The following is a 14,916-nucleotide window of genomic DNA, read 5'->3' as shown; positions in this document are numbered from 1 at the left end:
GATTTGTTTAGCTAAAATTCAGCCATTGAAGCTCCATATGTCAGTCCCATCACAGTCGTCTGGCTTTAACAGATGATAGCTGTCCATTTAAAAGATCAAAAATGAAGTGATGTACTATATACTCATAATGTCATGTCCTAAAAAAGCATCTTAAGTGCAAAACCCTTCATAACTAGTCAAGGCAAGCATCATGTTCATTGTAACTGTAGAATGTTGTACAATTTCATTTTCCAAGGAAAACTAATTTCATAATTTAAATTCTCCTTGGTAGTTCAGTCACAGAATGCCATTTAATATTGCTCCATTCCACAAAGTATGTCAGACTTCAGACAGCATTAGGAGAAAAAAGGAGTTGTGACTCAGAATACCAGAGGGTTGAGAGTCATGCATGAAAATCAGATATTTGGCATTATGTAGTCATTTCTTTTGGACTTTGTGTGGCAGCCAGCTGAACAGCATCCTGCATAATTTCTTCCTTTTGATTTTAGCCTTGAACAGGCACTGATTCTGGGGATGAGCCTGAGACTGAATCTGAGACATAATCTGAAATTGAGGCAGAATCTGAGGCATAATCTCAGTCTGGGATTGAATCTGAGATATAATCTGATTTTGAGATTGAATCTGTGGCTGAAATGGAATCTGTGACTGAGACTGAATCTGAGGCTGAATCCGAGACACAATCTGTGGCTGAGCCTGAGGCTGAGACTGACTCTGTGGCTGCGGCTGCGTTTGAGACTGAGATTGAGCCCGAATCTGGCACTGAATCTGAGAAATAATCTGAGGCTGACTTTGAGTTTGATTCTCAGATTGGCTATGGGTCATAATGTTCGCATTTAGCTGGTGTAATTTGTGATTCTGAATGAGTGAGGTGAGTAAAGACAGAGATCCTTCATATCCTTCTCTCCTCTCTGGGGATGATGGACACAGACTCTGGAAGAGTTCTTTGAATCTTCTCTCCTGTTGACGGAAGTCATACTCCACACTAGTCCAAGGAGTGAATAAGAAAATTGGGAAAGAGATAAGGGAAAAGGTAGGGGGAACAGAAAAGAGAGCATTCGATTTATGATTGTTCATGCTTCATAGTTCATTTTCCCCCTTGGAATTACATACATTTACAATACCGTTCATTACTCCAGTCTTCAGTGTCACATGAAACTTCAGAAATCATTCTAATATGCTGATTTGGTGCTCATTTCTTATCATTATCAATGTTGAAAACAGTTGTGCTGCTCCATATTTTTGTGGAAACATATGTATGTATGTATGTATGTATGTATGTATATATATATATATATATATATATATATATATATATACTGTATTTTTTATGTATGTATTTATGTATGTATGTATGTATATATATATATATATATATATATATATATATATATACTGTATTTTTTTTTTAAACATATATATGTTTGGGTGGGTAATAAGTAAAATCTGTGCTTTTTCTACTATTGTTTTACCATTATTTTCTTCCACCATCAATACATAGAATATGATAGAATATAATGATAGAATATAATGACAACATATTTTAATAAAAACTATTATTAATAAATGCTAAATTTTGGTTTTGTCTTTTTTATTATTAACCTATGGGAGAAAATAATAAAACACTGAAGAAGAAAAAATGTGTCTATGGAAATGTGGGAATGTGAATCTAATTGTATTGAATTGGATAACACAATAAAGTACAAAAGTTCATGTTTAAAGGGATAGTTCACCCAAAACTGAAAATTCTGTCATTATTTAATCACCCGCATGCCATTCTAAACCTGTATGACTTTCTTTCTTCTTAAGAACACAAAATAAGATAATTTGACACACTGCCTTTTTGAAGCACTGAGACTTTTTTAAAAATATCTTCTTTCGCTCTCCACAGAAGAAGGAAGCCTTATCGTTTGGGAACAACATGAGGTTGAGTAAATGATGACAGAATTGTCAATTTTGGGAGAACTACCCCTTTTTAAATGGTTGGTAGTCTCGCTGGGTGCTCTCACCTGTAGACAGCACATGCAGTCTTCTGACAGGTGGAACAGTCACTGAAGTCTTGGCCAGTCCGAAAACATTGCCGACTACAAAAATAGCAGGCAAGGAAAAAGATTTTAAAATGCATTGTTTGAGTATATCTTTTAGTATGCCTTACATTCACATTCATAAATGCAGTTAGAGCTCATTTATAGCCCTTATTGACCTATGCTTGGAGATAAAACCAAATGTACATTAAATTAAATTAAACTACAACTACACTTTCTTCCTGCACCTTGGCTCTAAAAAACACATCCAGCTCACCAGTCACACTTGTCTATTATCTGTTAATCTTGGAACAAATCCGTCTCTCACCCTTTGCTGATTGCGTGGCTCATCTCCAGGTCCTGGATGATGTTGAGCAGAGTTGTGATTCTCTCCTTGTTGGACTGCAGACTCGCCTCTACCATCTCTAATCTGTGTTTAGGGTCCCGCGGACTGCCACACTGTGGTGATGCAGGCAGCAACCGGGCCGCAGAATCCGGATGGTCGTGCGTTATGGAACAGTGTTCACTTGGGATGGGCCTAGTCCCTTCAGAATGAGATTCCATCTGTGTCTTTGAGTTCTGGAGACTTCCATCTTTCTGTGTGTGTTCCATAGGCAAAGTGCCTGAGGGTGTCAGAAGTGGGTTTTGATTGGAGGACACATTCAGGCCTCTGTTTTCACTGCCCCCTGTTGCAAATTTAAAAGCTGGTGCTTGTGGAGGTGCAGAAGAAGGTTTAGGAGGTCGACAAGAGGGAGGTGGTTTGTTTGGAGGTTGAAGTGAGTGTTGTGAGTCATTGATCATTTGACCTTCTGGTTCTGCTACCTTAATATCAGCCAGTTTCTTTGACTCTGTGTCACTCCAAAATTTTAATTCAGTCCTGTAGTGTGTTGTAGCTTGAGGAAAAGCCCTAGCGGAAGCGATGGCTAGTAATGAGGACTCAAGAGTGTCATTATTAAGCTGATTCAGGACAGAGCGTCTGAGAACCGTAGGCTCTGTCTGTCTATGTGGCGTATTCGAATGAACACACAAAGCGTGTGAGGATGATTTGACCCCGGGGCTTGTTTGAGAACGTTCTTTGGTGTACGAACGCACCTCCACCTCAGTCTGAGTGGTGGTAAATGCATTTGAGAGGTTCTGATGGTTGATTGTCTGCATCGTAAGTGTTGCTTTGTGATGGGTTGGCATATTTGGGGCATGTGAAAAGAAGCGAGTGTCATTTTGGCTTTTTGACTCACGATAAGGATGTGACAGTGCATCTTTATGCATGGATATACCCTGCAGTGATGTTCCACTGGTGTTTGTTCGCTGTGTGGATGTGTGGGAAGCTTCTTTGTGCGTGTCGGTGGGTGAAGGAGTGCTGTTGTGTATTGATGCGTGATGTGGTTCACCGTGAGGCCCTGAGAGTTTAGGTGTGTGTGTCACCAGTCCAAAATGTGAACGTGAATCACAGGGTGAGGATTCTGACTCTGTGTCAGCACAGATTTGTGTCCCGCTTTGAGGTTTAATGCCGAAATTTGTGTGTGAGCACATTGACGGTTTAGTGTGCATGTCAAATTTGGACTTTAATCCATTAGGGAATGGAACCTGTCTGTGAATGTTTGAAGCAGTGGAGGATATGACACCTTCATTCACACAACTCTGCACTATAGATTGGCGTTTAATGTTTGAATGTAAATGAAAACAGGCAGGGGATTTTGTCTGATTTAACCGTGAGCATTTCAAAAGTGCATCACTGCTTTGAGGTTTGGAGTTCTGCGGTGTGCTAGTTTGGGGGAACATTTGTTTCAAAGTAGTTTGCAAAGGTTTGATGTGTGTTTTATTTTGTGGCTGGGGAGACTCTGAGTGTGTAGGTTTGACTTGGTTTCCTTGAGTTGGTTGTTTCTCATCAGGGTTTGGCTGGTGAGATGATCTGAAGTGGGTGTTTGTGTGTGGTATTCTGGTATTTGTAACCTGTGTGGCATCTAGCCTTTCTGTCAGGCTGTTTTTGTGTGTTTGGGGAGGGTTGACAGACACAGGAAGTCTGCGGGGACAAGAGTTGTGAGGTTTGTGAGCGTTCAAGTGTGTGTTTACGACCTTTGTTGAGCCTCTATCCTCTTTCACGGTAACAGTGAGAGTGTGTGTATTTAGAGCCGATGAGCGACTGGTGTGATTAATGTGTGTGTCAGCACTAGATTCCCTCTTGACTGCGTGATGATTAGTGAGGTTTGATGCCTCACTCTGCTGAGCAGGCAGGAGAGATAATGGCCATTCCTTGTTTATATTAATGTTGAGATAAGAATGAAGGTTAGTGCTCATGGGGTGCTGGTCTGACTGTGTAGCACTGCGGGTGGTGTGCCTTTCTATCTGCGTGTATTCCTGCACGTCCTTCTCAGGGTAAAGAGGGGATGAATGTCTCGACTGGAGTCCCAGAGAACCCTCGGAATTTGGCGGTGTAATCATCCTTATTTGGCTGTAGAGTCCATGAGGCGCAGGATTCTGCCTTCCTCCACAAGTGCTGCAGATGGTCACGGGAGGTCTGTGAGGAGGTGAGTGTGGAGGTAATGTTTTTTTCTGTCTGGTGGAAGACTCCTCCCCATCACTGATGTCACTGCTGATCCCGCCCATTACCTCGGAGTCAACCACGCTCCCATTGGTGAAGTGACAATTCCTTCTCAGTTTTAGCCTGCTGTTAGCCACACTTCTCAATGAGGGGCTGGTTCTAATTGGATGGTTGCGGAGCTGCACTTCTTCCCTGATGTTTTTACAAATATCCCTCTCCAGTCCCTCAAAGGTCACACCCTTTTTCATTTTAGTCTCCAGACTTTTTTGTTTAATAATTATACTTTTTGTTTTTTCTTTCCCGTTATCCTCCTTTTTACCGGCCTCGTTTGGGATGTGGCCATTAGGTGGCATGATCACTTTGTTTTCTGATTGACTATTACAAGCGTCCACATGTTTGCCGTTCAGCTGTAGTTGGTTGTTTCTCATTGCAGGTGACGTCTGCACACCGACATTACAGTGATGAGATAGTGTGAGGGCCGCCATTCTACTGGTCCCATTTGTCACAGCCCTCCAGATGCGTGTCCCCACAAGTGCGGGCTCTCCGAGTACTGGCACTGGAGTGGTGTGATCAGCTGCTCGTCTACCCATTTCAAGTATAACTGGTCCAGGCAGACTTGAGTAGAAATCAATGCACTTGACCACTATGGAACACCTGAGGTGGAAAGAGAAGGAGAACTCTTGGAAGTAAATAGACTGAAAAGGCAGACAAAAGGTGAATAGTAATGAATGTTTTTTTGGGTTACAAATACCCTGATACATGATTCATGCTTACAAAACACTGCAGTCTTTGTTTAAAAATCTGAAAAATATGTATTTAACATTAATATTTTAAATTTGTTTGTTTGTCTAAAACCTTTTTTTTTCAACCCAGCTTCATTATAAATGTTTTGTGGCTGTATGTCACAGGATTGAATATTAGTGCAAAAGTGGCAAATAATGGCCTTAACTAGCAAATATTATTGTGCTTTGTTCCATGTATGTTAATATATGTACAGTATATGTATATCCCCACTGTATATATATATATATATATATATATATATATATATATATACAGTGGGTACGGAAAGTATTCAGACCCCCTTAAATTTTTCACTCTTTGTTATATTGCAGCCATTTGCTAAAATCAATTAAGTTAATGAGGAAAAAAAATAACTTAAATGATTTTAGCAAATGGCTGCAATATAACAAAGAGTGAAAAATTTAAGGGGGTCTGAATACTTTCCGTACCCACTGTATATATATATATATATATATATATATATATACACATACAGTGGGGATCAAAATTATAGAACAACCTACAATTTCTAGGTCACTGCTTAGACCTATTTTAACTTATCCTAACAGGAGTAGAAAGGCAGTTTTTTAAGCATATTTCAGAAATTAATTGTATTGTGAAGCACAGTATATAAAACTTAAATAAGATATTTAAAACATAACTCTGATCAAAATTAGAGAACACTTATAGAGACCTTCAAGTTATTGGTGTTAATCTGGTACCTGGTGCTAATTTCCTTAATTATATGACAAACCCTATTTAACTGTCAGCATTCCTCTAATTTTGACTGAGATTGCAAGATAGCGAGGTGCTCTAAGGTGACTGAAACTCTGCAACAGCAGGTTGTCCAAATAAAGGCCAAAGGGATGACCCTTTCAGCCACTGCAAGAGAAGTTGGTCATTCCAAATCTGTGATTTCTTGAATATTACAGTTTTACATTGACCCTGATTCATTCAAGTCCCCCAAAAAGGCTGGTCACCCACGTAAGACAAATGCACGAGAAGACAGGATAATGAGGAGACTCTCAGAGGGGAATCGGTTTAACACTGCAGCTGGAATTGCTCACCAGTTAAGCACTGAACAGGGTAAGGATCTGTCTTGGCATGCTTAAGAGAAGTCAGATTGCAAGCACACTCTGCAGTGTCAAAGCCTCTCATTATCAGAAAGAATCAAAAGGCTAGACTCACCTTTGCTGAGGAGCATGTTATCTGGACAGAGGAGAACAGGTCCAAAGTTCACTTTTGTGATGAGAGCAAGTTTAATTCATTTGGGTCCAATGGGAATCATTGGGCCCTATTTTAACGATCTAAGTGCATGGTGTAAAGAGCACGGCGCAGGTGTACTCAGGGCATGTCCGAATCCACTTTTGCTAGTTTGACGACGGGAAAACGGTCTCATGGTGTAAACGGGTTGTCCCTATTCTCTTAATGAGTAATGGGTGTTTTTTTTGGGCGTAAGGTGCAATAAACCAATCAGAGTCTCATCTCCCATCCCCTTTAAAAGCCAGTTGTGCTCGCGCCATGACGGGTTCGCTATTTACATGGTGGCAGGGCCGGATTTACGCATAGGGATTCTAGGCACATGCCTATGCTTGCTCGTCCAGGGGGGTCCCAAACACAATGAAGAGATATAAAATATTTTTGTTATACTATGTACAACAGTAAAAGAACCAAAAACCCCAGAAGACATTGAGCAAATAAATATAATAAACAATAAGGTAAAAATGACAAACTAATTCCATGTCTTCAACCTTTTTAATGTATGGAAATCATGCTTTTTTCACAGACACAGACGCAGTACACACGCGAAAACGCAGGCAAAAACTTGTTGTTAGTGCTGCCCCGCGAATTTATCAATAAAATAGTTTCGCATTTCTCAGTAGCGAGGTTCTTGAAGCAATTCAACTTAAATTGCAGTGATAATTACAATTACAAGTGTGTAAAGAAGTCATTGAAAGGTGGAGGAGGAAGTGTCATGCTTTGGGTGATGTTTTCTTCAGCAGAGGTTGGGCCTCTTATACAGCCACAGGACAGGGTGAATGCAAATGTTTATCAGAACCTCCTTCAGCAACATGCGGTACCTTCCCTGCAAGCATCTCCCAGTCAGATTGCAATTTTCATGCAAGACAATGTCCCCGTCACAACGCAAAATGGTTAAAGCAGTTCCTTGAAGCCAAGAACATTGAGTCCTGATCTAAACCCAACTGAAAATCTCTTGAAAAATCTCCTTGGAAAATCCTTATGGCTAAGAAACTCACTACAGTTAACAAACTATGGAAGAGAGTGGAAGAAGAGTGGACCAAGATCACACCAAAGTGTGAGAAACTAGTGATATCCTGCGGCCACAGAAGTGCTGAAAAAGCAGCAGCCTCTACAATTCCTACTAATTTTTGACAGCTGTAACCCTCCAACATTTTAGTTGTAATCTTCTTTTGTGTTACAGTGGTTACTGTTCTCTAATATTGAACACTGTGTTTTCCACAAGATAAAGGTTTTTATTGAAATGTCTTGGTTACTTTGTAAAACGTGTTAGTACAACAGTGGTATACTCACAGCTAATATTCCTTCAAATTTTGAGAAATGAAGGTTTACATTATAGTATTTTAGGGGAAAATACTATATAGTACAAGCAATATATTTTAATTTCAGTAAACTTAGTTTAGTCAGAAAAAATATTTTAATCTATTTATTTTTATTTATTTTTTTTACTACAATTTCATTTGCATTACACACTTATCAGAGCCAAATCCATCACCTAATGAGACTAAGTTCAGTATTCTGTAAATGATATCATTAGTCAGTCATGGGGACACACAAATTTATGTAGCACAAATGGCAATGTTTTCTGACAATGACCCACATACAAAAACTGCAAAGTATCAACCATCTGCTACCGCCTGCAGTTACTTTTGAAAATGAATACATTATATCAAGATATTGGATGAAAGTGCAAAATAAGAGTGCAAATTATGAGAAAAAAAACATTTCTGTTTCATAGCACAAGACCTGATAATAGAATATACAAAAGACCTTCCTGCCTAAACTAGATGAATCCAATTTGGAACGAGTAAGCAAAAAGATGAGAGAGAACAAAGTGAAATCAAAAGAACAGAGTGATATCAACGAGAAAGAGGGAGAGAGAGTACAAGTGTGCTGTAACATATTCAGACTGCATTACTTCTGATCTATCTATGCAAAAAATTTATATGTACAGTTTCCAGGAATAGAGAAACTGCTGTCTGTTTGCTCTGAGTTAAACTGTGTCAACATGAGTGTTTGTGTGCGTGACTAATTAAATATTTCACACACTGACAAATGTTTTGTTCTGCTCTGACCTGACTTTCTCTCCTTTCCACTGCTACACCTGGCCCCCTGCCAGCCAGGCTCGGCTGCCCTCTCTCTCATTCAACCCACCTTGGGCACCTTGATAATTTGCCAGACAAAGAGGGTGTTAATCAGCGACTGACAGTAAATTTTCTAATGAGCCACTCAAATAAGTGGATGTTTCGAAAATGTGGGCATGCGTAACATTTTGCCTACATTTAAGGGACCAAATGTCCCCAAAAGGATAATACAAACTGAAATCATATATATTGTGGGAACCCGCTCATGTGGAAATATGCTATTAAATAATGTATTAAATGTACAGCAAAAACAGAGAAAAAATATTGCACTCAGTTGCACATGCATTGCTTCCTATATGTGAAAAAAAGTACTGTCTGCACACTTAATAAAGATACATATATATATATATATATATATATATATATATATATATATATATATATATATATATATATATATATATATATATATATATATATATATATATATATATATATATATATATATAGCTGGGTAATAACTGATTAAATGTAATCTGGATTACGTAATCAAATTCCAAAAATTAAGTACTTGTAATTAGATTAACTTAAATTTTAAAATACTCAGACAACTAAAGTAATTAGACTACAGTTACTTATTTATTAATTACATGATTAGGAGGGATGTGACATGTGGCCAAGTATGGTGACCCATACTTGGAAATAGTGCTCTGCATTTATCCCATCCAAAGTGCACACACACAGCAGTGAACACACAAACACCATGAACACACACCCGGAGCAGTGGGCAGCCATTTATGCTGCGGCGCCCGGGGAGCAGTTGGGGGTTCGGTGCCTTGCTCAAGGGCACCTCAGTCATGGTATTGAAGGTGGGAGAGAGCACTGTACATTCACTCCCCCAACCTACAATCCCTGCCGGTACGAGACTCAAACCCACAACCTTTAGGTTACGAGTCCGACTCTCTAACCATTAGGCCACAACTTCCCACTGCTACACCTTTCATTTATTAAATTACGTATTATTCACACAATAGCAATAAATTATTCATAATCTTTTTGATTCTCCTTAATTCCTCTTTTTCATCTTTTAAATGTTCCTTTTGTTTAATATCCTACCGCTTTTATACACTCAGTAAGTTTTCCACTTTTGTGGATATTCACACAAAGACCAATCATTAGTCACGTGGCTACACAGTGTAGAATCTGCGTAGAATCATGCATGATCTTTGGGGTTTTATGGCTTAAGAGACCCCTTTTAGCCTTTTGACATTTGAATATAAATTACGGTCCTGGTCACAGACTTTACGTTTGTATGGGGGTCTAAATTGCCAAATGGTTACTCGCCATCAAGGAGATTCTAACCACTATCATCTCCCCCATCTGACTTCAAACACTTCCCAAAGAGCTGTAAATGACCCCGATGCCAGGCAACAATGGGCCTGGCTGACCAAGCAAACCAACACACACACACACACACACACAAACACACACACATAAAGACATTTCTTTATTTAGACTATAATTAATAAGTTATAATTGTATCTGGTATATGCATGTGTTGTTTGTATGTTTCCCTATTGTATTAGCCTAGTTACAACTCTTTATTTGTATTAGCTAGACTCTCAATGCTTATATTCAGGTATATGAGTGTATCTCTGCTTTAAGATCTTCTAGATGTTTCGTTCTTGGTATCAAAATAATCAGCTCTTTATTCCTCAAACAATGATCTACACTATATGATCGTGAAATGCATCTTACTATTTGTAGCATATTTTGGGTAAAACTGTACCAATCCTCCAGACCAGCAATAAACATGCAAATGGGCCATAAACAGAGACAAAGAAAGTTTCTCCCGCTCAAAATTCATGCCTCTGATTGGCCATTGGTGGAATGGCCAATCAGAGGCATGAATTTTGGGTGGAATGGCCAATCAGAGGCATGAAGTTTGAGCGGGAGAAACTTTCTTTGTGCATAGAAACCCTCAAAAGTGATTAGCCCGAAATAATCTTAGCTCAGAAACCCTCAGAAACCCTCTTCGTTTGAGACAACACTTTTCCAAGACTCTCAAGATCTTCCTCTTGAGTTTTTATCTTCAAGTAACTTTAGTCGCTGTGGACTTTTCCTTCTTCAGAAGAACCAGAAGTAAAACTTCCAGCTCACTCCTAACGAACTTATCAAAGACCTCCGTTGTCTACCTCATCAGGACTCTTGTTCAGCAATCGAAACCAATGCAAGTAACCGCTTTAAGGTGATTTTTGATTCTTTGATGATTTTCAAAGGTTGTGGTTAAGTGATTTGAAATACTGCCATTCTTTTTCTTTCCTCTCTCTTTTCCTTACTTTGTTTCATTTCTGTATGTATTTGTGTTTTGCTTAGTTATATGTTAGATATAGTTTCATTTATTAAATCCCTTATATTCACAACTGATTGTCTCTGTTTGCTGCTCACAATTCAAAGTCAATGAATGTTTGAACCCTTGCTACATTTGCTAAATTACTGCTAGCACTGCATAAAGAAGGACAGTTTATTCTTCCTTGGCCAGGAAAATAATCGTTCCTTGAATTGATAAAGGATTATCTTGTCTGCTCGGTGGACAGACAGATCAAATAAATGTAATATTGATTCTGCTACAGTTAATTCGAAGATATAATCTAAATATTTATCCTTACGACTAATCATAACCAGTTATGTTTAGTCGTAAATATTTCCCTTTTGAGCTTGATTTACTACAACAGCATATGACCACTGAATTTACAAAAATAATTTCAGGTGTTTCAAAATTGCATCAACTACTGATGAACACATTAATGTTTATCTGAATTATCACTCAGTGGGTTAGTAAGGCTTTTCAAACTTTTTGTCTTTCAAAATTTCACATTACAGGTGCATCTCAATAAATTAGAATGTCGTGGAAAAGTTCCCTTATTTCAGTAATTCAACTCAAATTGTGAAACTTGTATATTAAATAAATTCAATGCACACAGACTGAAGTAGTTTAAGTCTTTGGCTCTTTTAATTGTGATGATTTTGGCTGATATTTAACAAAAACCCACCAATTCACAATCTCAACAAATTAGAATATGGTGACATGCCAATCAGCTAATCAACTCAAAACACCTGCAAAGGTTTCCTGAGCCTTCAAAATGGTCTCTCAGTTTGGTTCACTAGGATACACAATCATGGGGAAGACTGCTGATCTGACAGTTGTCCAGAATACCATCATTGACACCCTTCACAAGGAGGGTAAGCCACAAACATTCATGGCCAAAGAAGCTGGCTGTTCACAGAGTGCTGTATCCAAGCATGTTAACAGAAAGTTGAGTGGAAGGAAAAAGTGTGGAAGAAAAAGATGCACAACCAACCGAGAGAACCGCAGCCTTATGAGGATTGTCAAGCAAAATTGATTCAAGAATTTGAGTGAACTTCACAAGGAATGGACTGAGGCTGGGGTCAAGGCATCAAGAGCCACCACACACAGACGTGTCAAGGAATTTGGCTACAGTTGTCATATTCCTCTTGTTAAGCCACTCCTGAACCACAGACAACGTCAGAGGTGTCTTACCTGGGCTAAGGAGAAGAAGAACTGGACTGGTTCCCATTGGTCCAAAGTCCTCTTTTCAGATGAGAGCAAGTTTTGTATTTCATTTGGAAACCAAGGTCCTAGAGTCTGGAGGAAGGGTGGAGAAGCTCATAGCCCAAGTTGCTTGAAGTCCAGTGTTTCCACAGTCTGTGATGATTTGGGGTGCGATGTTATCTGCTGGTGTTGGTCCATTGTGTTTTTTGAAAACCAAAGTCCAAAGGTCAAAAAGTAGTCTGATTACCTGAAATGTGTTATGTAATGGATTACGTTACTAACTACAATTTTTGTGATTTGGAATCAGTAACAGAATACAATTTGCAAGTAATCTACCCAGCTGTGTATATTGTCCTACAAAAAATATTTATATTACATACATATTTTTAAAATTAGCTGTCACTCATTTTTCACTATATTATCTTTATTCAATGTGTGAACAGGGTTTGTGAGAGGTTTATGGAATGAAAATATGATTAGCTCAGGGTAAAACAATATAAAGTCAATGGAAATCCGGCTCCATGATAGAAAAACAAACATTCATGTTTGTGTTTTTGCAATATATCATCATGACATGAATAAATAGAAAGAATCATGGTACTTTGAAATTTGCAATAAACATTGCAACTATACTGTGACTGTGAGTCACTTTCCAATCATTACTTACTGTTTTGCCATCACATTTCCAGCGAACACACACACACATTCCCTCAGCCCCCAGCCTTGAATGTGCAAACATTTCAGATCATCTTGTTGTCCATTCCCCCAAGCATCACTCTTTCTTGATGTTCTGTTGTGGATGTCAAGCTGACCCCTCTGGGTGGCACCAGGCTGTGGCACCACACATGACAACAGCCTGAAGTCAGTCTAGGAAAGATTGTAGTCTATGAAGCACAAGACTCACAGTCTTTCCTTCAGATATCACAACAATCATGCGGCCTTTTATTGCAGATAAACACAAAAAGATAGCGAGAAAAGCAGAGGAATGGAATCAGGAAATGTTGCGAGCCGTATTCAAACTTGCATCGTTTACATGAGCGCCACAGCTCATGCGCTAACTGCTAGGCCAAGGCTCTGGCACAGCGACTAACCGATTTGAATCAGTTACATCATGCAGAAATGAGATACAGACCACAATACAAAACAATATACTTTTATTTTGTACATAAACAAGCACCTACCTTCAATTACATCCTGAGACTCAAACCCCGAAGATTCCTGCCATGTTGCAGGTATTTTTCTATAAGTTTGATTATCCACAAAAGGTCTTGTTGTCCAGTAAGTGGGTGCAGTGAGGAGACTCTAAGATGACTCAAATCCGCACATGAGCATGTGTTCAAACACCACCTGCCTTGACAGTCACTCCTCTAGCTCTCTGCAGACAGTAATCATCCTCCCTCAGAGGCTGATTGGAGGCTGTTTGCTTCTCTCCAGAGGCGTCTGCTTTTCATTTGTTTTGATTTGCTCTCACCTTCACTTGCTGAGGCAGCAAGCACAAAGATGCATTGATCAGTGTCCTCAGCCGTGCGCACTCTCTCTTCATCTCTCTCTCTCTCTTCATCTCTCTCTCTCTCTCTCTCTCTCTCTCTCTCTCTCTCTCTCTCTCTTTGAGTCACTCTTCCTGCCTGTCCCTCACCCTATCTCTCTGTCTCACCCTCTTTCACATATGCATATCCAGTGCTGGGTCAAAGGCATCCTAAATTCAGCTGAAATTAGGCAGGGTGGGGGAGATTGAGAGAGAGGTTCTGCATGCCAAGGGGTTGTGTGAAAATTACCAACATTATAGAAAAACAGATTGATGGATGTAGTAAAAGGATGTTTAGCTTTTTACATAAAGATTGTCCACTGTGAAATAAAATGTTATTTGATATAAGTGATTTATAATTATTTTAAAACTGTTGTAGGTAGAGAAATGCAAAGAAAAAAAAAAGTTAAAATTGATGTTATTATGGGATTGTTCAGATTTAAAGCCTGTCCACTGTGTAATAACATGTGAATTACTGTATGCTATTTGCTATATAATTGCTGTAAGAAAGGGAATGTTATTGTGGGAATAATCACATTTCTACAAATGTAATATGCACGTATCTTATATACTTATCTTATATGTATCTTATATACATTTAAAAGTTAGTTTAGACCAATTCTGAGTTTTAAAAAGTATAAAAGTATAAGTATAAATATATATACAGTATATATATATATATATATATTTATTTACATGTTTTTTTTTATTTATAGTTTTATTGTAAATTATTATAAATAACTGTAATTGTATCTGTTTATCAATGTTTTTACTACATGTTTAGATTTCCAAAGCTCAACGCTATATGTCAGACTTTAACAGCAATATGATCAGAGGTTCTGCAGATCATGCACTACAATGTAATTCACTAAAATCCCAGGAATATACCTATTAATTTTCCCCAAAGATTCTGTTATGTTTCCGAATACTAAAATCTAGAATATTTAAATCAATACATTTAATATACTATTAATACAATGTATGATATTATTTGTATCATCATCATCATCATTATTATTATTATTTTAGGTAAGAATGTTATGAGATAGTACAGAGGTTTATATACAAACATATTTAATACAAACTATAGCATGTAAAATCATTATTGCAGTTAGATTTTTCCATGGTAC

The 14,916-nt window shown here is 38.3% G+C and overlaps 1 protein-coding gene across 1 annotated transcript; it reads right to left on the bottom strand.

Annotated features, from left to right (window-relative positions):
* Positions 1-245: 245 nt before the first annotated feature.
* LOC107586143 (uncharacterized) lies at positions 246-13,766 on the bottom strand. The gene is made up of 5 exons (XM_016273394.1): positions 13,443-13,766; positions 12,929-13,128; positions 2,350-5,214; positions 2,007-2,081; positions 246-982 (listed from the first exon to the last, which is right to left on the bottom strand). The coding sequence occupies exons 2-5, from the start codon at positions 12,937-12,939 to the stop codon at positions 418-420; spliced, it is 3,516 nt and encodes a 1,171-aa protein (XP_016128880.1). The 5' UTR covers positions 12,940-13,128; positions 13,443-13,766; the 3' UTR covers positions 246-417.
* Between the last annotated feature and the right edge of the window lie 1,150 nt (positions 13,767-14,916).

Source organism: Sinocyclocheilus grahami, unplaced genomic scaffold, assembly GCF_001515645.1.
Source record: "Sinocyclocheilus grahami isolate Dianchi unplaced genomic scaffold, SAMN03320097.WGS_v1.1 scaffold78.1, whole genome shotgun sequence".
Lineage (NCBI taxonomy): Eukaryota > Metazoa > Chordata > Actinopteri > Cypriniformes > Cyprinidae > Sinocyclocheilus > Sinocyclocheilus grahami.
The sequence above is the reverse complement of the archived record's forward strand: the minus strand, read 5'-3'. Positions and strand labels throughout refer to the sequence as shown.